The 27623-nt window shown below is 32.5% G+C and overlaps 1 protein-coding gene across 3 annotated transcripts in view; it reads left to right on the top strand.

The window, feature by feature from the left end:
- Positions 1-27623, top strand: part of LOC115209184 — a 662850-nt gene that overhangs the window by 279652 nt on the left and 355575 nt on the right. For 2 of the 3 annotated variants that reach the window (XM_036500871.1, XM_029777425.2), the window contains 2 exons: positions 12380-12602; positions 20801-20818. In XM_036500871.1, the coding sequence (XP_036356764.1) occupies positions 12380-12602; positions 20801-20818 (241 nt within the window). The remainder of the gene's footprint in view (positions 1-12379; positions 12603-20800; positions 20819-27623) is intronic. The other variant, XM_036500873.1, reaches the window with a different exon arrangement.

Here is a 27623-nt window from a genome sequence, read left to right as displayed (position 1 = left end):
AATTTTATAGGTTTTTTTAAATAGAATTTTCAGGTCTTTTGCAATAATTAAAATAATAGAATCAAACACAAGCACAATAGCAGCTAATTTTGGCAGAAGGGTATATAGGATTAGAACCCATAGGCATCCTTGCTGAGGATTCAAAATATAAATAAATATTGCAGGTGATTTCATATGATATGACAGTCTTCTGATTTTGTCAATCCACAGCTCTTAGTGGTAGACCATATAAAATATAATAATAATAATAATGAAATTATTGTATACAGTGCTCAGGTGCACCACAACTTGTCAAAAAGTGCGTATAAAGTATATGCAGTAATGTACAAATGTCTGGAAAGCGAACAGTGTATGAGTCAGATACATGCTTGTGTGTATATGGCGGGGGGGAAATCAGGTGTAGTGTTGGTGAATCTCAGGAAGCATGGAAGTTTTGAAGGAGGCAGTGCTCCGACAGTTGTAATATATATCAGTAATTGTTGATATTACTAGTATAATAATATATGCAGTTATTGATATAACTTCATTATCATTAACTGATTCATGACAACAAGCAATGAGTAAGAGAAGAATGGAAGTAGTTACAAGGAATATGGAACAGGTAAAATTTGGTTTGCATACAAAACAACTTCAATTTATAACGAAGTAGAAACACAGATGCTAAAAAAAATCTTCTTGATTAGTTGCAAATAACTTCCTTTTGTACTGATGTACCGAGATAAAGCATGATAATCCCACATATGTTTTGTAGTAAACTGCAAAAACTTAACTGAGATTATTTACACAATTAATTGCTAAAAACTCCTTTTAGGCATGTTTGCATTACATTATATTGCATATGTGAAACCCAATAGCATTTTTAAGTAGCATGTAGGATGTGCCCTCTGAAGCATTTTCACTATTATATTGTTCTTACCCAGATAACTGTTATATGTCATACACTAAAGTCTGATAAACTGGAGGACAAATATGTGTGAAAAGTGACTTAAGTGTGTTGTCATGTTGTTGTTTAGCCTCCAGCCAATTCTAATCAAGCAGACTTATAAATTAATTGTGTATGAGACATCTTATCTTTCTTATATCAGAGACTATATTATCCAGCGTATCCTGCTTGATTTAAGCTGGGAGCATGTAATCTGAGAGAGATTTAGTTACTGATTCATTAAATCATCTCCAGAGTACTCCATATTAATTAGGTAATTCCTAAGAGTGCTGAATATGAGGTTAGTACAAGCAATAATAACCTCAAGAAGGAATTTAGTAAACAGATGGATAACCTCCTGTTTTTAAGCCTCTTGATTTGTTCTGCCTTTTAAGATATCACACAAGTGTTTGCAGTGGAGTAGCCATTTAAATATTTAAAGTGTTGATCTCTTAATTTTCATTGTACTATCATTTATCTTTTTGCTGGTGCATTTCTATCTGAGGGAAAATAATGTGGAGAAACTGCTCCTATTAATATACAAGAAACTTTATGAAGGCCATACTTTGAGGCATTTGTACATGCAGTGTGAAGATAGATGGGTATTAAGTTAGAGACTGCAATTGTTATAGAGGAGTTACCAAATATAGTCTTTTACATATTAATCAAAACATCTGTTGTGTTGATCAATATATACACAAAGACTAAACTTGCATTCAGATCTAATGTTAATGGATGATACTTGCTAGGTGAAAAAAAAGAAAAAGAGAGAAACTTAGATGTTTAATAATAAAAGTAACTGCAGTAAAGATAAAGTAGGTGTGGCTAATTAAGAGAATCATCTGAGAAATGTTGGTCACACAGAGAAAATGTTAGCAGATCAAGACAAATAGATATCCACCACTGATATTAAATCAATAAATAGAGTAATTGTTATGATGAGGATGTTTTACATATCATTTAATAGATTAAATTCTCTTTTACATAAAAATAATCTATATACACTCATCAATGAAAATGTTCATCTACTTTCTCTCAAATATCTCGGTCATAAAATTATTTTATTAAATTTAAATTAACTAGCTTACATTATGAAATGTCAAATTAAATTTGATATATTTGTGGATAGACATGTTAATTTAATTTTAAATATACACTGAATATTTTATTGAATATCCTGTTTGGTTTTAACGAAATTATCATTCTTTCAAAAGTAGTCATATTTTCTATTTCCTTATTCAAAAGTATAATTGTAATATTCATTTTTGTTAATGGTGTCTAACATATATGAAGTCCTGAGATGAATTATTAATAAGATCTTTAAAAAATGACTTAGTGTTAACCTTAGAGTTTGTTAGTCAAAGTACACTAAATTCTGATCAGTATATTCTGTAGTTGTCATTTAGTATCATATTTCAGTGTATGCATAATTTAGAATAAAATGTAAATGCTGGGTCTTTATTTTTAACACAGATTTCAATTCCATTATCTTCTTTTAAAAGAAGAGTATTATACTAATAATTAAAGTTTGTGGGTTTAATTCTGGTCTGAGTACCAGGTCTGATCAATAAGAATCCGGACTGTTATCATAGTAACAAAGTCAAAGCATGCAGAGTGAAACCGCTTAGCACAGATTCACCTTGAACTCTGCTGTGCATGTGCACTAAGTTTTAACGTTCTAGCTCACTTCTACGGATTACAGCAGTGCTTAGAAGGAAGGTGTGTTGTATGTGATTGTCACATTGACCATGACAGAGAAAGTTGTCATGGTGATACCTGCTCAGAGGCCTATGTAAAGTTGCAGAAAGTGTATAGAGAGGAGTATATGAGCTGCACACAAGTGTACGAGTGGTTCAGACGTTTCCAAGATGGCCGAAAAAAATGTCAATATTGACAAACATTCTGGGAGATCCGCAACCAGCAGAATTGAGAGGAACATCACAGATGTATGTGAATCTGTGAGGGGAAATTGTCAAATCACCATCCGTGAGTTGTCAGAGTATGGTTATAGATTAGTTACAGTTCAGTTTAGTCCATTATCACTGAATACTTGGGTATGAGACGCGAGTCTGCCAAGTTTGTGTCAAAACTGCTTTCAGCTGACCAAAAAGACACTTGGGCTTTAATTGCACAAGATCTCTCCTTCATTGTGTTGAGAACAATGAAAACTTTTCGAAAACTTTGCATAGGCCTCTAAGCAGTTATTGCCTAGCTTTTAGCAAAATTTGATGCAGATTCTCTGCTCAGCTGTCTCTGTCATGGTCAATGCAACAATCACACGCTACACACCTTCCTTCCAAGCACTGCTGTAAACAGCAGAAGTGAGCTAGAACTTGAAAACTTAGCATACATGCAGAGCATAGTTCAAGGTCAATCAGTGCTAAGTGGCTTTATTCTGCATGCTTTGGCTTGATTACTATGGCAACAGTCCGTATACTTATTGATCAGACCACGTACATCCACACACATGCATGCACACACAGCACAGTGTATTAGTAGTTAGAGAGAAATTACTATTAGTCACAAGCATTGGTTTCATTCAACTAAATTTATATAAGTGTGTGCATATGTGCATGCACATGAGTGATGTTTTAATGTATGATTGGTCTCTTGTTCAGTCATTAGTGATAAATCTCCATTTGACAAGTTGAGTGATAGTGTGGTTGTCTCATGCTCATATTCTGGTGATGGTTCTCAGGTTTATTGTGGCTAAGTTAATTTATATTATCTAAGCATATATTTCTCTCAAACGTAACATTATTGCTATTCCTTCACATCATCTCTATCAACCTAGCTCATCACATCAACTGAGATGAATTAGGGAGCATGTAATCCCACTTCCTTTCATAGAATTTTCAGACGAGGAAAAGCCTGTAGTAATTCTGAACAACAAATCTTATAAGTAATTTACACAAATTCTTTAAATATACCCCAATAAGAAGTCAATGATTATAAGACCAAGTTTATGGTTTTCAATCAACTAAAAGAGCACATTGAATCATCAAAGGGTTCAAACTTGAAATGTGTAAATGACTTCAAATATCTGGGATCAGGGATAGAAAGCTCAGAGAGAGAGATAAGTGAAGAACTGAATTAACATGGTCAGCAATTCACAAGATGTCCACAATATGGGAAAGAAATCTATGGGAATGACTTCAAAGTATATTTTTTTTCTTTTGGATTTTCAGTAGAAAGCGTACTGATATATGGATCTAAGTACTGGACACTTACAAAAGTAATAGAAAGCAGGTTATACTAAGATGTTAAGGAAGTTGAAGAACATTTCCTGGAAGCAATATTTAGCAAATAATGCATTATATGGAAATATGCTGTTCTTAAAAAGAAAAAGAAACATCCAACAATGTAAGCTTAAGCTTGTGGAACGTTGGCAACAAAATGATGATGAAGTTGTATGTGAATTATTGTTATGGAAACGAGTACATAGTAAAAGAAGAGACATTGTTGAATGTATGGGTAATAGATGCTGGAGGACACCAACCTTGAAAACAAGTGTTACAGAGTTGATGGAGGACAGAGAAGCTTGGAGGAGACTGGTCAATTGGATTTCAAATGCTTTCACATGACACATGAAACATGAAGTTTATACAATGTAAACATTGTACAGCACTACAGATTGCTATCTCAGTTTAGATTCGGTTCATTAACTTTTGATGTGCATCTATCTGTCTTGTCAAAGAATGATCTCTCTAAAAACAAAATTGACATTTCTCAGCATTTACATTTGTTGAAAGAAAGTATTTCTCATTTATAATGTTGGCTTATTCACTTCTGCATTAACTGGCTCTACTAAATCCTTTTACAATTTACATAAATCTCTCTGTAACTAAACTCTCACCGCCACCAAAAGAAACAGAGAAAGGAAATCTGATAGATGTGTTAAATATTTGTCCATTTACTAAGTCAGTGCAAGTTAAACATAAGCATCCATATCATAGACTGTAAATCAACTTCATAGACCTAACAGACAGAATTTATCTTAAAGATAGGTTTGTCTTGAGAATAAAAGAAAGAAAGCTATAAGAAGTAATCTGAGATGTACAGTTTAATTTGTTTGACAGCTTCAGTAAATACTAGTAAATTCTGTGTCTTGTAGTTAACTAGAATATATTTTGCTGAAAAGGTCTAATAACACTGAAACATCATTTGCTTTCACTGGCCGACTTTAACCTTTGTGTTAAAATTCTGTTGAAATATATTTTATTTCAGTTCATTTTGAAAATAATGAAGAAATTTATAAAATGACTTTTTTATTATTAACCTATTGTTGGGAAAATAAATGAACATTAAATTCTGATAGAAGCTTTTAATTCATATAACTTTGAAACAGGGAGATGGCATCAAAAGGGTTAAAAATAAAATCATAATCACAGAGTATTTTTATCCTTTCCTCAAAAGTTTTGATTAACTGAATGTATTTTAGTTATTCCATTGATTTTAGGTTTGAAACAGTCATAAAGGGAGATTTGCCTACTAAGTGCTTTGATAATCTCAGTTAATAATAGTTTTACAACTCACTGTTTTACATATGTGAGATCCTACTGTGTGTGTGTATATATATATATATTATATATATATATATAATATTAGATTAGGGTGTTGAGAATTGCAACAAATGAAATCTAGGTCATTACTTGCAATATGTCATCAAAGTAGATGCAAAAAACTATTGTCATTGATTTCTAATATATGCACAATGTAACAAATTTTGGGCCAGTGTTATAGTGAATATATTGACTCCAGTAATTGATTGGTACTTTATTTTATTGATCATAAAAAAGTGAAAGGTTAAGTTCACTATGTCAGGAGTAAAAATCACTATACAAAGGGCTGTAACTAAATATCACAGATTTTTTTGTCTGATGCTCTATTGATTTTACCAATTCTGTTTTTGTTATAAATATAAGCTAGACTAATGGTGGGCAGAAATGGTGTATGTTAGACTAAATACCTCGTGATATTTAGTTACATCTTTTTACATTCCGATTTTAAGTTACCTTTGACTCAACTTTATTTAAAACTAATATGCTAGAATCTATTACTTGAGTATAACAATTCCTCTGTTAATATGTATCTATGTATCTGCTTTCCAGTGCATGACAAAATAACTTTTGATTAAAAGATAATTTGAAAAATTTATAAATTGATGCATAAAGCCAGGGATGATGAGGAAATTTTTATTATTTGGGTTCCATTGTTTATACCTGAATTTGACTATTTTGATGAAAATCACACACATTTAGATTTTTAAATTGTTCATATAAATATTAACACCAAGACTTGAATTTTAAGATGAATAATGCAGAATGGTTATATGGATTTGAATTAAACAGTGCCATGTTGTGAACTGTTGTTAAATCAGTATTTAAAGAAATTAAATATGTTGCGAAATTGACCAATTTATGTCAGCACAAGACTAGTTAAAAGAAATAATATACAGTTACTTATGCCATTGAAGAAAGCCATTGAAGAAACCCATCTTCTACAACAGACGGTATTTGATACATAGAAAATAATTTGTGTAAAATCTGAACCAAATATTGTACAAAATTACCATTCAATTCTCAATAGATTTATAACTATCAATTTTGGTTTATTATTACTGTCTATCAGACATATATAATCATTTAGGCATATTCATTTGTTGCAAAAATGATATTTTTGAAAATACCAGTATTGGTTCCTCTTGTCTGAAATTTCACCTAACATATTGTGTATTGCACTTATTTCTCTTTGTATTTGTATATTCTGTACATCATATGTCAAAGAGTCAACTCTTTCCCCGTAGCATTTTTATCATTGTTACACCTGAATTTTTTTAACCCATTCATCTTGTTCTTTGACTTTATTTAGGAACCTGTCCTTGACTCATCAGGTGTAAAATTAAATGTTGTAACTTCTGTTGAAGTGTTTCATTGAGTTTGGAGATCTTGATAACATTCACCTCCTTCTTAAGAATTGGGTGCTGCTAGGTCTCAAGGAACTCTGCGGGTTTTGATAGGATTTAAGGAGTACACTGTAAAATATGTTAACTATTTTTCAAAAATAATCATGATGTTGTAAGTTTAGAGTTTTCTAATATCCCCTGTTGAAACATTTTAGAGAAATATTATAAATTACTGATATGAAATTCTGCTTTGCATTCCATTTTATAAAATATTCATGCATAGATTTTATCTTGGAGACAATAATAATATTTACCAGGGAATCTCTATGATTGGAATTGTTTCGTATCAAAACTTAATCTACTATTGCAATGCAGTTATTCTGTTTTTTTATTGTGTTATCCAGGAAACTACTAAAGTGTTGTGAGTTGCAACTAATAGAATACAGCAATTCTTTATTATGGCTCACCAAGATTCTACAGTTTACCATTAAGTTATCGTATTCTTTGACTATTTTAAGTTAATTTGAAAATATGGATTGAATTAGATAAAAAGCAGCGATAATGGAATAGCTGTATAAATTTGCATTATGTTGACTAAAACTAGTAACCATTCTTTATTTGGGAGAAGTTTCAAATTAAGGAAAGCATTTGGCTGTTATCAATTGTATAAGCTTAACCTTGATCTTCCTCATCTTCAAGGCTATTGTTTCCACTACAAAAGTTTTGGAATCAATGTTGAGCAGTAGATTATTGATAGTCTTCAAGCAAAAAGTTTGGTTGATATTGTCACCAGTTTCTGCAGCTTTGCACTTTATATTGAACTTATACAATAAAATCACTTGAATAAACAAGAATAAATAGAGAAGCTAATCATTTACATAAATCAATAGCCAAAAATCTGTGCTTCAAAATGGTAAACTGCATATAGTTAAATAAAAGTTTGCTCTAAAATAAGCTTCAAACGACAAAAAGTGTATTTATTTTTGCACCAACCTCAGAGTAAATTGTGAAGTTTCTTTAGTAGTGTTTTATAACGAAGTGTTTTTCAAAGTATTTTATATTTTAAAAATATTCTATACCATTACAGATTGTTTACTGCTTTTCTGAAAGTATACCAGAGAGAATATCCAACACTGTTTGTTTAACTTTAGTAAATAATTCTGAAAAAATATTACTTCTAACAATTTTTTCATTGATAATTCTAACTATATAAACATCTTGCCAGACATATTTCATATGTTAAGAGAAGAGAATTCTTGCAGCTATATTTTTCTCTCTATAAACAGACGAAAAATAATTTTATTTAAACTCTGTGTGTGTGTGTGTGTATGTGTGTGTGTGTTTGTGTGTGTTTGTGTGTGTGTGTGTGTGTATGTATTATATACTGACATAGAGATAGAAAAAGAGAGAGAGAGAGAAAGTGAAAGTGAGAGGCTTAATATTATTTACCAATGATATAACCTTAAATGTTTGTATTTGAATACACTACTTCTAAAGATCTTAGATGCCCATACATTCAAGTGTTAGCTGAACTGTTTATTTATGTGACTACTTCGGTACGCAATAATGTTTTCTATTCAATCATTAAGAACAAAAGATTTCCTTTACTCTCCAATGCAAGATATTTTTACTGCTGCAGATACTTTCCAGCATTATTGATTGAAATACTCCTCTGTCTAAAAGAGAAGGCTTCTTCTTCAACTCATTCTGTATTTCCATTTGATAGAAGTTATTATTTACATGTATATCATTAACATTTTTAATAATAATGATCAGTTCGACTATAATCTTTATATCATGATGGATTTTTACTGGAGTTTTTTTAAATAAATTTTTTTAATATTTTCTCTTCCAAATCAAAATCATGTGAAAAGTTTTTATTTACTTTCAATATTGTAAGGTTTATAAAAACAGTCGAATGTGTATTAGCTTTGAAAGAGTTACATTAATCAAATATCTAATACTAGCAAACTGTATTTCATTTTTCCAAGAGTTTTTTTCAATGATTTCAATATGTTTTATTTATTGAAATATATTCAGTACAATAATTTTGTGTAAACATTAAAACAAAATTTGTCCTGGTATGTAAAAAGTTTATAAATTCGTAACAGAAATTATTGTATTTTATCAGTTCATTATTTTTTTATTATTTGTGATTAGTACATTCACATCATTGAAGACTGGGTCTTTGCATTCACTTGTGCCATATTCCTCACCATAACATCTATTAATACATCACCAGCTTCACTTGGATATATATAGGTATATTTATGTGTTGTGTGAGTATGTGTGTGTGTGTATCATCATGAATTTTACATCTGCTTTCCATGGCTTGGATAGCTTGAAGAATTCAGCTGAGTGGAAGAAAATGTTTTGCTCCAATGTGTCAGTTTTGCTTCAGCTTCTATTGTTCAATGTTCTTCCCAATGACAGTCACTTTACAGAGTGTAGTGGTTGTTTGTTTCTTTTTTTTTTCAAGTGTAGGAGTGGCTGTGTGGTAAGTAGCTTGCTTACCAACCACATGGTTCTGGGTTCAGTTCCACTGTGTGGCACCTTGGGCAAATGTCTTCTACTATAGCCTCAGGCTGACCAAAGCTTTGTGAGTGGACTTGGTAGACGGAAACTGAAAGAAGCCCATGGTATATATATATATATATATATATATATATATAGATAGATAGATAGATAGGTGTGTGTGTGTGTATATCTTTGTGTGTCTGTGTTTGTCCCCCGCAACATCGCTTGACAACTGATGTTGGTGTGTTTACGTCCCTGTAACTTAGTGGTTCATCAAAAGAGACTGATACAATAAGTACTAGGCTTGCAAAGAATAAGTCCTGGGGCTGATTTGCTCGACTAAAGTGGTGCTCCAGCCTTTCATCAAATGACTGATACAAGTAAAAGCGTAAAAGAGATGGTACCAACACTAGTAATGTTGCATTGTAAGTAGCAAGACCAACAATTCCATAATCTGCAAAGCTATTTCATGTGTGGTGTTGAGATGTCATCGTATGATAAAATGACGAGAGGAAGGTTTGTTGTGGGGGAGATTCGTGGTTACCCTACATTTTACATGATTGTGTAGAGGTGCCAGGAGCAGTGTTACAAAGAGAAGTTAATATGATGGTAAAGAAGTCAAGAACATGCCTTCTATGTAACTTGTGGGTTCGCTTTTCATTTAATCTTTCCAAAATTTGATTGTTTTCCATGCTTACAGTTGAAGAAGTCTCAGTGACTGAAACCGGTACTGAAATGTTTTTTATAAAATTATTTTAGCATTTTCTCCATCAAGAAGTAGAACTCACAGAAAACAAAGAATGAAGAATTGTAACAGGCCATGATTGGCTATGTAACTTCATTCTGGACATGGCACCTAAAGAAGAAGAAGAATGTTGTCAACTAGATTGATTGGTCCCTTTGTTTGAGTCATACTGGGAGACCTGCTTTCTCCCATGTGTATGTGTGTGTATCAAACAACTAGAAAAATAAAATAAAACTAGCATTGTATAAATCATGGTGATTTTATGTTACTGAACATGCATCACAATTCTTGACTGCAATTTTTTCTGTTTGAAATTGTTGTTGACAGCCACATTAAAATTTCAGACATTTTGGGTAAAAAGCAGTTGGGAAATCAATTTTTATATATAATCGCCTTCTTTTTGAGTTGTTATAGTATTTATTTTTCTTGTAAATTAAACTGAGCTAAATGTCTTTTTTTTTCTTTCAACATAGTACTATTAATACCATAAACAGAAATATTGCTTCTTAAAAGCAAAAGAAAAAAAAATCATTGCTCTTCTAAGAGAAAAAATTCTAAGCACTTGCTTTAATTGCCTTTATAAAAACATTTTACAGTAATTTATTTTATGTCAGAGGACACACAGTTAGCTCTTAAAGTCCCGTATATCAGAAAAATTTCTTATATATTTTATCTCTTTTATTATCATTTTAGTTTGAATGCAATATAACAATAAATATTATCTTCATTTTTCCATATCTGTTTAATATTTCTTTTCTGAAATGTTATCTGCAAATATTCCATAGCATATTGCTAAAATGAATTTATTAATATGCCAGACACATGGAAATATATATACACGTACATCTATACAAACACAATATGCATTATTCAGAATAAAGATGCATGACCAGAATGTATATTTTTTCTAATCCATCAATCATATTATTTGTTTGTTCTTGTTATAGAATTGAATCTAATGTATTAGAAGTTAACCTTCTTCCCAAATTCCTGCTCATGGACTAAACTGTGAGCTGTTTTACAGCATCTTAGAAAAACAAAATCTTTATAGGGTCTTCATTTGTGACCATTTATATTGTATAGGTTTTTGTTTGTTTTTTTTTTAAATAACTTAATGATATTCATGAAAGCATAACAATTGTTGTTGTAGTTGCTGTATGTTTGCTTTGTATTTTTTTTATTGTAGACTCCATCAACAATCCAGAAAAGTTCCTTTATATGACATGTTAAAAATTTTTATTAGTGGAGATAATGTAAATATTTTGTTGGATTTAATTCTATGACTTTGTTTAGGATCTCATGCATTTCAGTTCCCTAACTTCAGGCTTTTGGCAATTGCCAAAAATTTAAAAAGCAAAATGAATTGTGAAACATCATTACAATTATAATTTTTTGGTCTATTAATCTCATCATTAGAGTGTGTAGTGTTAAAGCATTGGTACCTATGGCATTGGATAAGAATGTTATCTCCATGAGTTAAAAATAATGGCTCCTAGTTCAAATCTTGTTTGTCTGTACATACATACACACATACATACATACACACATACATACATACACACATACACACACACACTCACACATACATAGATACATACATAACATACATACATACATACCTTGTTGTTGATGTTGAAATTCCATTGAAGGAGCCTTGAATCTAGGTTAGAAACTGGTTCTTTCTGTATTGACAAGAAATCTTGAAATAAACTGAATATTGACATGCATGCATGCATGCATACATACATACATACATACATACATACATACATACATACATACATACATACATACATACATACATACCTTGTTGTTGATGTTGAAATTCCAATGAAGGAGCCTTGAATCTAGGTTAAAAACTGGTTCTTTCTCTATTGGCGAGAAATTTTTGAAATAAACTGAATAATGACATACATACATACATACATACATGCATGCCAGAGATTCACGTATAGAGTAAATATAAACATTGTAAATACACATTCTAAAGATGAAGCTAATAATAGTTTTATTAATTAATACATCTTATTTCTTTGTCCAATATTCTATTTTCATTCTGCACGTTATGTCATGGTGCATTTTTCACATATTAATTTCTTATGAAGCCTAATTATCTTGTATATATTTCTTTCATATTATCACTTAATTATTCAATTGCTAATGTTTTCCCAGGCATTAACATTTATGCTTCGTTAAAGAAACCTAAGGATATATAAGATATTAATTATTAGTTGTACTTCCTACTTAATGTGTAGAACATTTTCTCATGATTATTTCTATTTATTTTCAGATTTAATGGCTCGTTATCGACGAAGCTTTCAGAACAATGCAAACAACCATAAAGCTCCAATTGTAATTGAGAGCAGCATGAGGGCATCGCATCAAATTGTCAGTCATGTCTTGAACATTCTTCTAGAAGAAGTAATAGGTTTTACTAATGTCATTGTTAAAGATATTGAAACCATGAACACCACAGTAATGCTTAACAGAATTGTTGGCTGTCCAATATCCAGGTCAGAAAATAATTATAATTTCTTCTATATTTTACAGTAGACAATTATTAAAAAAATATATCAGTATTTGAATGTTTACTAACATATTTATTGATTTATTGTAATTTTTTTAATATGCATATTTGGATAATTCTTATTGTGTTCTAATTCATGCTAACTTATGGATTTCAAGATGAGGATGGCTTCACCATATGATTGTGAATTGAGAAGTTCTTCAACCTGAAAAGACTCCTGGATGACTCTAAGATGGAGGAGGACACAGTGTGTGAGTTCCTGTTTATGAATGACTGCTCTCAATGCAGACTCAGAGTCTGAGATGCAGCAGCACATGAACAGGTTCTTCTCTGTATTCTATGAATCTGACCTCATTATCTGCTCAGAAACTAAAGCCAGTTATTAACCATTCCTTCACAAGGAACATGTGGTACTCGCACCTACACTCAAAAATTGGGCTCTACTGATCATTGAAACATTCACCTACCTTGGCAGTACTCCTTTCAGAAATACAACGTTGAAGTCAGTTACAGAAATACCGAAGCCAGTGTTACCCTCAGTACACTTCGTAAGAATGTTTTGATGTGTGAGGGCTCAACAGCTAAACCAAGATGAAAATCTACAAAAGCTGTTGTTTTTCAAAATTTTATCCTGTAAAATATGGTCTGTTTATAGCAGGCTTGTAAAGAAGCCTAATGAATTTTCGTCTGAGTTGTCAGTCTAAAATACTGCAAATTCATTGGCTGCACAAGTTCCCAGACACCAAGTTGTCCAAACGCATTTGTACTAACCAGTATGCATTCCCACTTTCCTGCGTGAGACCTAGTTGCACTTGTCTGGTCACATCGCCAGAGTGGATGATGAACAGCTTCCAAAATATCGTTTCTACATTGAGTTGGTAGTTGTGGAATGTTTGGGCAGTGGACAGTGCAAGCACTACACAGATACCTTAATGATCTACCTAAAAGCCTTTAGCATTAAATGAAAGTCATGAGAGACCGTTGGTGCAGGCCCAGAGTCTGAGATGCAGCAGTGTATAACTTATCCTTTTCTGCCTTCTATGACTTTGGCCTCACCATCTGTACAAAAAGAAAACTGATGTACCAACCAGCACCTCACAAGGAATATTATTTCACCACCTGCTTTTATAATGAAAGATCATACTCTTCAAACCATTGACACACTCACATGTCTTGGCAAGCACTCTCTCAAAAGCTATCTGCGTTGGAATTGTCGACAACTCTTAGACATATGCATAAAATGATGCCATAGTCATCATCCAGTATAATAGACAAATGAAGATTGTATTCTAACTGAAACCTCTGTTTTAAAGAAAGAAAATTTAAAAACTAATCAGCTGCATGGAATTTTCCGATTATATTTCTAAGTTTATATTAAATGATTGAAACAAGTTCTCTAAGAAAATAAATTTATCTTTCTTCTTTCATTGAGTTGGTCTCATTTTATTGTTTTCTTTTTATTGTCTCTCTCATCTTTATACTTTCCTTATCTGTTTCACACTGTTAACTTCCACTCTCTTTGTCTTCAGTACATAAATCGTCTGATAGCAATAATAAAAAAATACTGAAGTAATTTATTTTCATTTTATACTTTTTACAGTTTTTATTTTAAAAAAGACAATAACAACTTTTTTCTTTTTTCATTTTACTTTCTGTATATATTTTTCATCATTCTGAATAAAATTAATATTGAAGCTTATTATTGCTTTCTTATTTAAGCAGAGAAACATTTTTATGAAGGCTTTGGATATAGTTCATCGAATCAACTGAAGTAATTATAGGGGCCATATTTTGTTGACCCCCACTCAAATGAAAATTAAAATTGTCTTTATTTTTCTACAAATCCAGCCACCAGTAAATGCATCTATCCCCTATATATTTCTTCTTTTATACTTCAGGTCGTTTTATGACACACTTTATTATAAAGTTGGGGAAACTTTTTTTTCTTAAACAACTTCTAGATATGCTTTCTTTTAATTCTCTTTATACCATTTTATGTTTCTATGAGAAAAAGTAGTAAATTTATAACCAAAGTAAGCTTTATAGCTTATTTAAATCAAAGTGAACTTTATAGCTTACTTTAGTTCAATTTTCTGTGTTTTTCTTTCTTCCTTGCTTAGATTTCACAAATAACTCTTCTTATATTTAGAAAAAAAGAAATCTTTTGAAGATTTTTCATACATTATTAGTTATTTAAGTGTATTCAACAAAAATGTAAAGAAATGTAATCATCCATTTCAACAGATTGAAACTATTTTTCTTACAATAGACTTCTTTCAAACTAAAATTGCTAGCTATATTACTTGTGAGTTTAGAATTAAAACTAATGATATCCTTCACATGAGAGAATTAATGGAATAACAAAGTAAATGATTAAAACAATACTTAGAATATGCTTCATATACTTTTAGGCATTAATTTGTTAAATGCAACATTGTGTGTGTGTGTATGCACGTGTGTGTGCATGAGTGTGTGTATGTGTGTGATGTCATCACTTGTACAGAAATTACAAAAAGAAAGTGGAGTAACATTACTTTGGAGCTTATTTAGTTACTGTTCTCTCTGAAGTCCTATCTTTTAGGCATTGTGCAACTACCTATCTCTTTCTCTCACGTTTTACTACTTCTTGTTCTCTAATTTTCCTTATTGTCACTCTCTTGCTTCTTTCCTATCATTCTGTAATAACCCTATCGAAGTAATGCTGTATTATAATAACAACAGTAATGGTTGTATCTCTATATGATACTACAGTTACTACTGACTACTACTGCTATACTTACTCTTGTGAACTCCTATCTCTACAGCAAGCCATAGATGTCAGTGATACTTTTAGTAAATTAAAGTTTGATTTAAACTAATTTTCATCTTGGGTCATTCACACATCAAGTTAATTTACCAAAACTGCTATTATCAGTATAAAATTTGGACTATGACCCTAAAAGTTCAGTGTGGTACTGACACGTTCTGAGGCTTTATACATCATTAAGCGTTGGCTTTTTATATTTTCAGAGTATAGAGTTACTTAGGAAGCAACTAGTGACTTTTATCCAAGACTCCTTGTGAATTCTATTCCTCACTAAAATGTTGACACTATTTGTAAGTGCACCACCTACAATAACATTTTATCAGCTTAAGAAAAAAGAAAGTCAATGAAATCGTAGCACATGACTGTCAGAGAATCAAAGAATTGATCATGGAGTTTATTCTTGATTACAGTAGTTTTTCAAAATCGCATCATAGACTGTAACATCAAAAGTCTCATGGCTGAAATGTACAACGGCAAATGTATTCATGATTCAGTCTAGTGAAGAAAACAAAACTCCAGTTTTTACTTCAGTCAAATAGCTATGAAAGATTCTCAAAATTATGACACTTCTCTACGAGTTAAAAACTGCTCAGTAATCTCCACTAAAGTTGTTAGAAAAGAAATTTTAAATAATGAAGCAAATCAGTTCTCCATAAGGATGTCTTTTGTAAAGCTGCATCTTATCTGGATCAGAGATGCTGTATCTACAGGAATTTTCACCAGCATCATGCCTTCAAATATCTAGCCTATGATACTATTTGTTTTGTGAATATCAAAAGAAAGATGATGTTTTTAAAGGGCTGTCAAATCTAAAAAGAACAAGTTAGCACTTCCAGTATTTCTGTGGCATTTGTTAAGCTGCTACGGTTGACCGAATTGTTTATGGAACTTCTCTAAAAGGACTCATTGACACAATTTATTCTGCAAACCTCGCCAAGTTGCTGACTAAAGACTCTAAGAATATGATGTATTAATAGTTTCAGTCATATTGACTGTGTCAATCAAGAAATATTCTTATCTAGAATTAGAGATAAAAGACCAGCATTTTCCATGGTATTTCTGTGCAAACATTCAAAATAGAATCTGTCTCCCAATAGGACTTGGAGATTTTCTCTCTGGCTTCTTGAAAAGTCTTCTCTAATCTAAATATAAATCATCTGATACTTATTTCATTCTACCAGAAGTGAATAGAATGCCCAATGAAGATATTATTGAGTGAAGTCATTTATCCTGAATAGAAGTACAAGAAGTACATGTCATTAAAAGTAACAGTGAAAGGAATTTAATAGCCTGACTATTTCAAAACTATTAATAAGTTCACCTTCTTTGAAGCTTAATTAACAAAATATCTTCTTGCAAATTTATTTCATAATCTTGTTTTATGTAGTGCATATCAGTAAGTGGCAATACAGTTTGGTAAGAGAGTATTTACCATTTTTGAGGCAGACAATTATTACTACAATTTAAATATCTTTGTAATGGTTATCTTAGTTACATTAAGTTTTACAAATTGTGTCGTGTATTTTCAATGAATTATAGGAAAATTGTATTCAGAAAAATGAATTGGAAGGCATATAGTCCTATTTAGATGACTTTACCATATATGGTGATACCAAAGAGGAACATAAAAGTTTATCTGTATTCTTGAAAGTTGTTCATTAGTCTGAAGAATAATATATGTACATTTTTGATTGACTCTGTCTGTATACTATGTTATCAAATTCATCATCATCATCATCATCATCAAAACTACCACCATTCTCACCAGTGTCCACTTTGCCATGCTTGTATGGGTCTGATAGAATTCTGCATCCAGATGCCATTCTTGTCACCAACTCTCACTAGTTTCCAAGCAAAGTAATATTTTCCGATGGCCAGAGAATGCATTCACAGAAGATGGAAAATGAGGGACTCTTCCAATATGACAGTGATTCTTCTTTGCAACCATCATGTGATGTCAACACAAGAAGACAAACACGCATACATAAACACAAAATATAAACGATTGCCTCCAGTTTCTGTCTACCAAATCCACCCATAAGGCTTTAGTTTATCTGGGTTTATAATAGAAGAAACCTGCCCAAAGTACCAAATGGTAGAACAAAACTGCATGGTTAGAAAGTGAACTTCTTAACCACATAGTCATGTCTGCTGACTAAATTAACTATAACAAAGTGTATTCTCTTTGCATTTAACTTCATTAAAAGAAATGCTTCTGTACCCACTAAATAATCTTTATTTGGGTCTATTAGCATTTTATTCTCAGTGGTTTCTTTACCTCTCTCTCTATCAATGTTCAGTTTTGGCACTCAGAGAAAAAAGTGAATTAAAAGCAGCTATTAAGGAGTCTGTCGAAGATGAAGTAGGTGAATATATACCACTTACTGTCAAACCTGACGTTTCTTAAGCTGCCTTCAGAGCTACTCTTTATTAAAATGATAGGCTTATAGCATTATTTTCTTGATCACTAAATTTTGAGAGAAAAATATTGTACAAGGGAAGAACGAGATTTTTGCAGTAGTTGAGACTGTCAGAACATGTCCCACTTTCATTTATGTAGATGATTTACACAACTCACTGATCAGAAATCCATAGTTTATATGTTTAATATAAAACACAAAAATAATATTAGAAGTGAGAAAATACCAAGTTGGTGATTAGAACCCATACATTCTATTACAAAATTTTACTGCTTCCTGGATCCCTTAATGTTGCCAAAGATGTACCAGGAGTTCTGATTTACAGAACAACTTCTTAGAACTTCACCCATCTCTCCAGAAACTTTTGTAATATGGGGCTGACATATTTTGTTTGTTCAAGTACAAAATGTTCTACATTTGGTGAGTAATATTATATGTATTGTTTCTGGATGCCATATTTGTCAAAAAATTAAATCCACAGTAACTATCCAGCATTACATCAGCTCATCAGCTGTATTCATTCCATTTACAGTAAAAAGTATTAATTTTTAAGGGACTTTTACCTTCACCACCAAGTTATAAATGTCTGAGTGTAATCAATGGATTTCCAGTTTTCCGTTTGCTTTCTATAGTTGCAACATTTCTGCATTGACTCTCATTTCGAGTTTGTCTACTTGTATTTTTTTGTTTTTGATTTACCTGAATATATCAACTCAGATCAACAAACCACTTCCTTGGCATCTTTATTGAAGTCTTTCTTACATGCTAGAGGTTTCCCAATTAGACACTTGACTCCCTACCACTCTAACAAAGTTGGTACTGTGAATTTTAATTTGGTTTCTTGTGGAAAAAAAACAAAAACAAAACATGGTATTGACTCTAGAATCTTAAAATGTGCCAACCCCTACATAGTTATCTGTTTTACTTGATGCTTTACATTCAATGCAAACCTTATTTTCTACATCTTCACACTCAACACCTCATGAGCATTGCTTCAACTTTTAGCAGAAACCTAAATTTTCTCATGTATAAAAATGCTCATCCATTATAATAACAACTGTATAACTCTTCAAAGAAGTTGAAATATTAGAATCAGATCCCCACAGCAATCCAGTCAAATTCTATAAAATAGTGAACTGTATACACTTCTTGAACTGGCATTCAAAGACCTATTGAAAAATATGGTTACACTTCAAAATGTATGATTATACTTTTAAATATTTAAAAATTGTACATGTGTAGTTTTATATTGTGGAGTGGGTAATAGTTGTATGGAAATAATTTGTTCATTCATTTAATGTTAATTTTTTCCCCTGCTAGGATAAGTTAGATGAAGATATATTTGAGGCTTGATTTTATGGCTAAATTCTCTTCCTATTGTCAAACTTTACTTGTTTTTCAAGTAAGAAATAAATTTTTTTTTATATTTCACTGACCTTCAAAAGTGCAGGAAGACTGGGCATAATGTCCATAAGGAATATAAACATCATTTGCTGCTTCACTCCATTAAAGTCATGGGATAGCAATATTACTATACATACAAATATATGCACACAAGCACACACACACACACACATACATTTATACATATATATGAAATGATTCCTACACTTTCTATGTAAAGAAAAAAACACTCATAAGGCATTGATAAATGTGGGGTTATAGATGTAAGACAGGTCCAAAGTAATCCACAACCAAATCTAAACGTACAGGGTTATGAAGTGAACTTCTTATCACAAAACCATGTCTGCACTAATGTGGTATCATAATAACAATAGAAATGATTGATTTTCCACAAGATGACGCAATTACTTCCTACTGCTGCTGCTGCTGCTGTAGCTAAAGTCTGCTAATTCATGTCAATAGAAGATTTAGCAAATTAAAGCCTAATTTATATCAAGTTTCATCTTGGATTATTGACAATTCACACTATTTTGCTTGAGCAGTGTTGGCCATTTCTTTCTGTATTTCCTTATTTTTCTAATCAAATCAAGAAAATCATCTGTTTCATATATTCCATCTAAATGTTTGTTTAAAATTTATTCTTTAATTAACTTAAATTTGTGAAATGTTTCAAAGATTGTATTCATTAAAATATCCAGTGATGAATGAAAATCATAATTTATATAGTGAGAGGAAAAATGAAAAAGAAAAAAAAAACCCACCCCATTGTATCTAAAAAAATATAATAAAAATAATCATAAAATGTATTTAATCATTCGATATGCAAAAGCTTATAAAAATGATTTCATGGTATTTTTATGACTGCTAAATATTATCAATGTTCAGATTATTTTAATCTCAAATAGATTAATTTAAAAAATGGTTGACACTTTTCATTTAATTATAAACTTTCAGTATCCTGGTATTAATCTATGCTATAGTGGAGATCTCATTAAAAAATCAATGCAACAGATGTTGCTAATCATATTAAGGTTCTTTCTAACGAGAATATTTCATTCACTGATATGCAATATTAAAATCACTGTACTTAAATTTTAAAATGAAATTTTTCATACAGCATATAATTAAACTTTTAGAATTCGCTGTAACAAATTTAATTAAGTCACAAAATATGTTGTTATTATATGTAAATTAAATTTATTCACATGATCAATTCGTTCAGTCACTCATGAACTCTAATTAATTTCAGTCATGTATATTTAAACTATTTGAAGAAATTAATCCATTTCATTTCACAATGATGTTAAAAAAACCATTATTAAATTATTTAAACCTCCAAATAGAACTCCCAGATAATTATAAAACTTGTTAATAGTTATAAATATGACATGCTTCAAGTGAAATTGTTGCTGATATTTTCTACGTTTTAGAGCTCTGATTGCTCCACAACATAAGTAACAAAGTTCTAAACTAAATGCTCTCGAATTTTTATATCTATATATATATATGTAAATAGAACATTTTAAGAGAATAAATTTCCTGATTTTTTTTCAGTTCTAACCTGGAAGACAGGTAAATTATTTATTTTTCTTTATTTTTAATATATTGGCTCATTTCAAATATTTTTGCTGTTATGTATACTTGCCTTTAGAATTAAAATTTTTCATCGCTCAGTAAAAATCTATGAATTTTTTAAAAAATGTTATCAGTATATGAAATTAAGTAATAAGTATATCTCTCTTGTATCCATTACTGAAGCTAGGACCCATTAAAAATACGCTTATTTGAGAGACATGCTAGTTGATGAGAACTTATGATAATGGATATATTTTATAAGTTAATTAAAGCCCATTTTTGATAAAGTATTTCCTATTTTAAAGATAATAATAGTTATAATATCCATAGCAATAAATTAATATATCTAAAGTTTTTCATATTAATCTTTTGTTAGTCTTAATATAAGTTCAGTATACTTTTGGAGACTCTGTTATCAGATATGAATTTTGTAATTATTTGTTAGTGAGAAAAAAACTTGCAATGGTTTTAGATTATAATTCTAAGCAGATATACTTTTTTATAAGCAGGATGTATTATTTGATTGTCTAGTAAACAGCATTATTTTTTATTTGGTACAAGCAAATTTAATATCATTCATGCAAAATGACTGATCACACTCATTAGTAAATATTAAATTTTTAGTCATTTACCGTTAGTGTGAAATATACATTGTAACTTATTTTTTAAATTCTATGTAAGTTCAGTGAACATATATCTTTTTTGGTAAGTAATGTATGGAAGAGCTTAACACAATTCTTAGAATGTGTAAACACAGTTCAGTAATATTAGCATGAGACATGAATTTGCAAATCAGGTTAATACATCCAACATTACTATTCTTAAGTGGACTGAACCTTGCTGATATGAGGATGATAATTGGGAGGAGGTGGAGCAGATAAAGTTGTTTTTGTTTCTAAAACACCTCATAAAGGAAATCAGTTTTGCTTGAATAGGGTCCATGCTGGACGCTTAAATTGTTAGATTTTTTTTTTTTTTTGCATTGTTACTTTAAAATTTGGAAATATAGTTAATCAATTTATCGAATTTCTTGGTTACCCTTAAACTGGATGGTCTGGTTTTTCCAATAAATTTAAAATGAAATTTGGGCAGTGACTAATTTTTAGACTAAAAAATGAGTATTTTCAAAACATTAAAATTACTTGAGTCAGTTTCATTGTCCTTTTAAAGGCATATGGTCTTGAAATAAATAACTACTTTGATTCATATACTAAATACTCAAAGCAGGGATGGAATCATTTCATTTTATAATGCTGTTAAAGAAAAAGACCTTGTTAAAGTTTTATAAATGGCCAGCTTATACATGAAAACAATAGCATCTTTGCAATGTAAGTGCTTGCATATGATTTTGCATATGATTTTTAATTCCATAACAACAGAAATTATTTCTTATATGACTAGGGAATAAGAAAAGCTTTTTTGGTAGAAAGATGTATATTTTTTATACAAGAAAATTGCTGCTTTTTTTTTATGCATAATATAACTGTTTTCATATTGAAGTGAAGAAAAACCATTCGGTATTGATTAATAGAAAAAAGCAATTATGGAAAAGTATTTTTGCATCCTTGTTGACTTTGAAGAAGAAAAAAAATTATAGAAATCACAGAATTTTACTTAATGCTGCTTTGTAGAAGTTAGCTTCAATTGATTAGTCTGCTTTGAGGAAAAAAACAAACAATATTTTGATTCTTCAGAATAAAGTGCTGCATTGTCATGTAAAATAAAACAATAATTTAAGGTTTTATTGTGATCAGAATAAATATTGGTAGTTTATAGAACAAGTAGTATTACATTTTAAAAATTGATCTTCTATACAATCATTCAATTCAGTCGGCAGTTTTCCACACTTTTTATGTTTTTGCAATAAATTGTTGAAAAAATATTCCATTGAAAATGCTAAGACTCTCAAAGACACTACATTGTAGAAGCAATATTTCAGATAGCTTGTTCCCATTCAAATCCTCTAGTCTTATTGCTAAATGTCTTTAAAAATTTACAATTATTTTTCTGTAAATCTGATTAACATTGAAACTCCATAAATTTTCAAAATTTAATGACTAGCTTTGGTCATCTCAAACTATTCTAATCATATTTAATTGCTAAATTTATGTCTAGAAAATTCTATTAGAATTCTTCCATGTTCTTCACAAAACTTAACCTAGTTTCACTTTAAGTTTCTCAGTATTTGTTATGATGCAATTGTACACCATTGGAATATTATTCTTCATATGGTCTTAATATTTATTCTTTATAAGGCAGTGATCTGGCAGAATTGTTAGCCCATTGAAAGCGGCAAGCTGGCAGAAACATTAGCATGCTACACAAAATGCTTAGCAGTATTTTGTCTGCCATTACATTCTGAGTTCAAATTCTGCCGGGGTTGACTTTGCCTTTCATCCTTTCGGGGTTGATAAATAAAGTACCAGTTATGCACTGGGGTTTGATGTAATCAACTTAATCCCTTTGTCTGTCCTTGTTTGTCCCCTCTATGTTTAGCCCCTTGTGAGCAATAAAGAAATAAGAATTGTTAGCACATTAGCTTACTGGCATTTCATCTGTCTTTATGTCCTGAGTTCAAATTTTGCCAAGGCTGGCTTTGCCTTTCATCTTTTCAGGGTCGATAAAATAAGTCACCAGTTGAGCACTTGGGTCAATGTAATTGGCTTACCCTCTGCCTGAACTTGCTGGCTTTGTGCCAAGATTTGAAACCGTTATTTGTTCTTTATCAGTGCAGTGAGAAGGGGTGGCATTCAGTCATTTTAAGCACACTTAGTTTAATCACAGAATGTAGTTTCTGTTGACTAGTTGTGCAGGTTTATTGAAGATTCATAGGCTTAGAAGGAATGTAGCTATGATTGGAGTTTCATCAAGTTGTAATTCTAGGGTGTACAAAGTGTTTGATCTTTAATGCTTTACTTGTTTCAGTCATTTGACTGTGGCCTTGCTGGGGCACCTCCTTGAAGGGTTTAGTTGGACATATCTACTCTAGTACTTATTCGTTTCTTTATAAGACTGATATTTATTCTGTTAATTGCTTTTGCCAAACCACTAAGTTACAGGGCCATAAGCAAACCAACTCTAGTTGGTAGACAGTGATGAGAGATAAACACAACACACACATATACACAAAGGGATTCCTTCAGTTTCCATCTATCAAAACCGCTTGCAAGGCTTTGGTCAATCTAGGGCTATAGTAGAAGACACTTGCCTGCAGTGCTATGCAGTGAGACTAAACCTAAAACCACCCAAGAGTGTTGGAAATAAAAGGCCCCTAAACACCATGTAGCCTGAAATTGAGACAATATGCCCTGAGAAAAGCAAAATCATGTCAAATGGATTTGAAATGGTGTAAAGGTAGCAAGTTCAAAACAAAGATCATACGATTTTATGAAAAAATCAGAGCACAATAGAAAGGACAATGTCTAACTGGTAAGCAAGTACTTCTGAAACAATTATTAATAAAAGCAGACAACTGTTTTTCAGATGAAGTTTAGAATTTAAGTTCGTACGTGTTCACATTAAATTGATTATTTATTGAATTATTTCAAAGTAATTCTGAATATTTTTATACAGAAATAAAAAGCTTATAAATATAATCTACTTTATAGAGAGTTCCTTAAACATAAAAGCAACATTTCTCTTTTTCCTTTTGCCACAGCTTTTAGAAATTACTTATGGTATACCTTTCAGATGTCATATTGAAAATAGTGTTTAAATTTTACAAAATAATATCAAATTTCAAATGAAACTGATGTTGCAGTGTGTTCAGGCATCTCCTAAAGTTATTTAGTGTCAAAAATAAAACATTAATTGAAATACCTTAATTAAAAGCAACTGTTTTAAAATGTTGATGTGATCAAATAACATTTATGTTAATGTAAACCTCAGGTTAATTAATACTTGTTAATAATGTTTGAAGTTACATGAATCTATGAATTATGTAAAAATCTTAAAAAGTGATATCTGTTTTTAAGAACTTATCATTAGTTTTATCTTCAAATTTTAAAATTCCTCTCTAGTTTTAAAACTAGTAGTATCATTTTAGAAAAAACATTTTGAAATTAAATCCATATATAAAATATTTGTTTTTTTTTTCTGGCATCAAATATTTGTACTGCTCACTTTTAACCATTATTACACAGAAATCTTAGTTATGTTTTGAATAAAAGTCAAAGGGAAGCAAGAACGATACATATTCATGTCTTGTCTTGCATTGGAAATAACTATATACATTGATAACTCATCATCATCATCATCATCATTTAGCGTCCGTTTTCCATGCTAGCATGGGTTGGACGGTTCTACTGGGGTCTGTGAAGCCAGAAGGCTTCATCAGGCCCAGTCAAATCTGGCAGTGTTTCTATGGCTGGATGCCCTTCCTAACGCCAACCACTCCGTGAGTGTAGTGGGTGCTTTTTACGTGCCACCCGCACTGGTGCCAGACAGAGCTGGCAAACGGCCACGAACGGATGGTGCTTTTTATGTGCCACCGGCACGAGGGCCAGGCGAGGCTGGCAATGGACACGAAACGGGGCGGTGCTGGCAACGGTCGCGAAACGGAAAGTTCTCTTACATGCCACCGGCACTGGTAACACATCTGCAATTTCCATTGATCGATTTCCATTGATCGATTTCGATTCTGATCCTCACTTGCCTCAATGGGTCTTCACAAGCAGAGTTTCGACATGCCACCGGCACTGGTAGCACATCCGCAATTTCCATTGATCGATTTCGATTCTGATCCTCACTTGCCTCAACACGTCTTCACAAGTAGAGTTTTGTGTCCCAAGAAGGGAAGGTATGCATACGTAGGCTGGCTCCATCCCATGTAGAAGGCCACGGGTTGTGGACTCACTTGTCCTGCCGGGTCTTCTCGCGCACAGCACACTTCCAGAGGTCTCGGTCTCTAGTCATTTCCTCAGTGAGACCTAAAGTTCGAAGGTCGTGCTTCACCACCTTGTCCCAGGTTTTCCTGGGTCTGCCTCTTCCACAGGTTCCCTCAACCGCTAGGGTGTGGCACTTTTTCACGCAACTATCTTCATCCATTCTCGCCACATGACCATACCAGCGCAAACGTCTCTCTTGCACACCACAACTGATGCTTCTTAGGTCCAGCTTTTCTCTCAAGGTACTTACACTCTGCCGAGTGTGAGTACCGGCATTACACATCCATCGGAGCATACTGGCTTCATTTCTAGCGAGCTTACGCATATCCTCAGCAGTCACGGCCCATGTTTCACTGCCATGTAGCATGGCTGTTCGTACACACGCATCATACAGTCTGCCTTTCACTCTGTGCGAGAGGCCTTTTGTCACCAGCAGAGGTAAGAGCTCTCTGAACTTTGCCCAAGCTATTCTTACTCTAGCAGTTACACTTTCAGCACACCCGCCCCCGCTGCTGACTTGGTCACCTAGGTAACGGAAACTATCAACTATTTCTAGTTTTTCTCCCTGGAAAGTGACGGAAGTTGGTCTCAGAGCATTTTCAGTGTTTATTGTTCCTGAGCATCTGCCACATACAAAAACCATCTTCCTAGTTAGCCTTCCTTTGACATTGCTGCATCTCTTATGTGTCCATAGCTTACACTTGGTGCATCTTATAGAGTTTCTACCTACACCTTTTCTACAGATCGAGCAGGGCCATCTACCTGAAGGTGTTTGTGATTTGTCTACCTTCCTACTGATTACGACTTTGGTTTTAGCTAGATTGACTCTGAGGCCCTTCGATTCTAATCCTTGTTTCCACACCTGAAACTTCTCCTCCAGTTCTGATAGCGACTCAGCAATTAGAGCAAGGTCATCAGCATAGAGGAGCTCCCAAGGGCATCCTGTCTTGAATTCCTCCGTTATTGCCTGGAGGACTAAGATAAATAGGAGGGGGCTGAGTACTGAGCCTTGGTGGACCCCTACCTCTACCCGGAATTCTTCACTGTACTCATTTCCAACCCTCACCCTACTAGCGGCGTCCCTATACATGGCCCGCACAGCTCTCACTAACCATTCATCTATCCCTAGTTTTCTCATTGCCCACCAGATAAGGGATCGGGGGACCCTGTCGAAGGCTTTCTCCATGTCAACAAAAGCCAGGTACAGGGGCTTATCTTTGGCTAGGTATTTCTCCTGCAGCTGCCTTACCAGGAATATAGCATCAGTAGTACTTTTCCCTGGCACAAACCCAAACTGCATCTCATTTAAACTAACTCTCTCTCTAAATAGTTGAGCTATGACCCTCTCCGTAACCTTCATCACCTGGTCCAACAGCTTGATACCTCTGTAGTTATTTGTATCTAGGGCATCACCTTTACCTTTGTAGCAGTTGACTATTATACTGCTACACCAGTCATTGGGTATGACCCCTTTGTGTATCACCTGATTAACTATATGGGTGACTAGGCTATAGCCAACACTACCAGACATTTTGAGCATCTCTGCAGTGATTCCTGATGGGCCTGGGGCTTTCCCTGTCTTCATGCTTCTAATTGCCTTAGCTACCACAGAACTATCAACTCGGATAGCTGGTCCCTCTGTTGGGTCAACATTCGGCAGACTCTCTTTATCCCATTCATTTTCTTCATTCAGCAACCTTTCATAGTGGCATCTCCAGACCTCTCTCTTTGCATCCTCATTTAGCGCAAGTGAACCATCTTCCATGCGAACACATTTCTCTCCTACCACATCACGATTCTCTCTCACACACTGTCTTGCAACACGAAACACCTCCAGTCTTTGGTCCTCACGGCGCAGAACATTGGCAAATTTTTTCTTATCTGCTTCCCCTCTGGCTAAATAAACCTGTCTCCTA

The sequence above is a fragment of the Octopus sinensis genome, linkage group LG3 (genome assembly GCF_006345805.1).
Source record: "Octopus sinensis linkage group LG3, ASM634580v1, whole genome shotgun sequence".
In the NCBI taxonomy this organism is placed as follows: domain Eukaryota; kingdom Metazoa; phylum Mollusca; class Cephalopoda; order Octopoda; family Octopodidae; genus Octopus; species Octopus sinensis.
The sequence above is the reverse complement of the archived record's forward strand: the minus strand, read 5'-3'. Positions and strand labels throughout refer to the sequence as shown.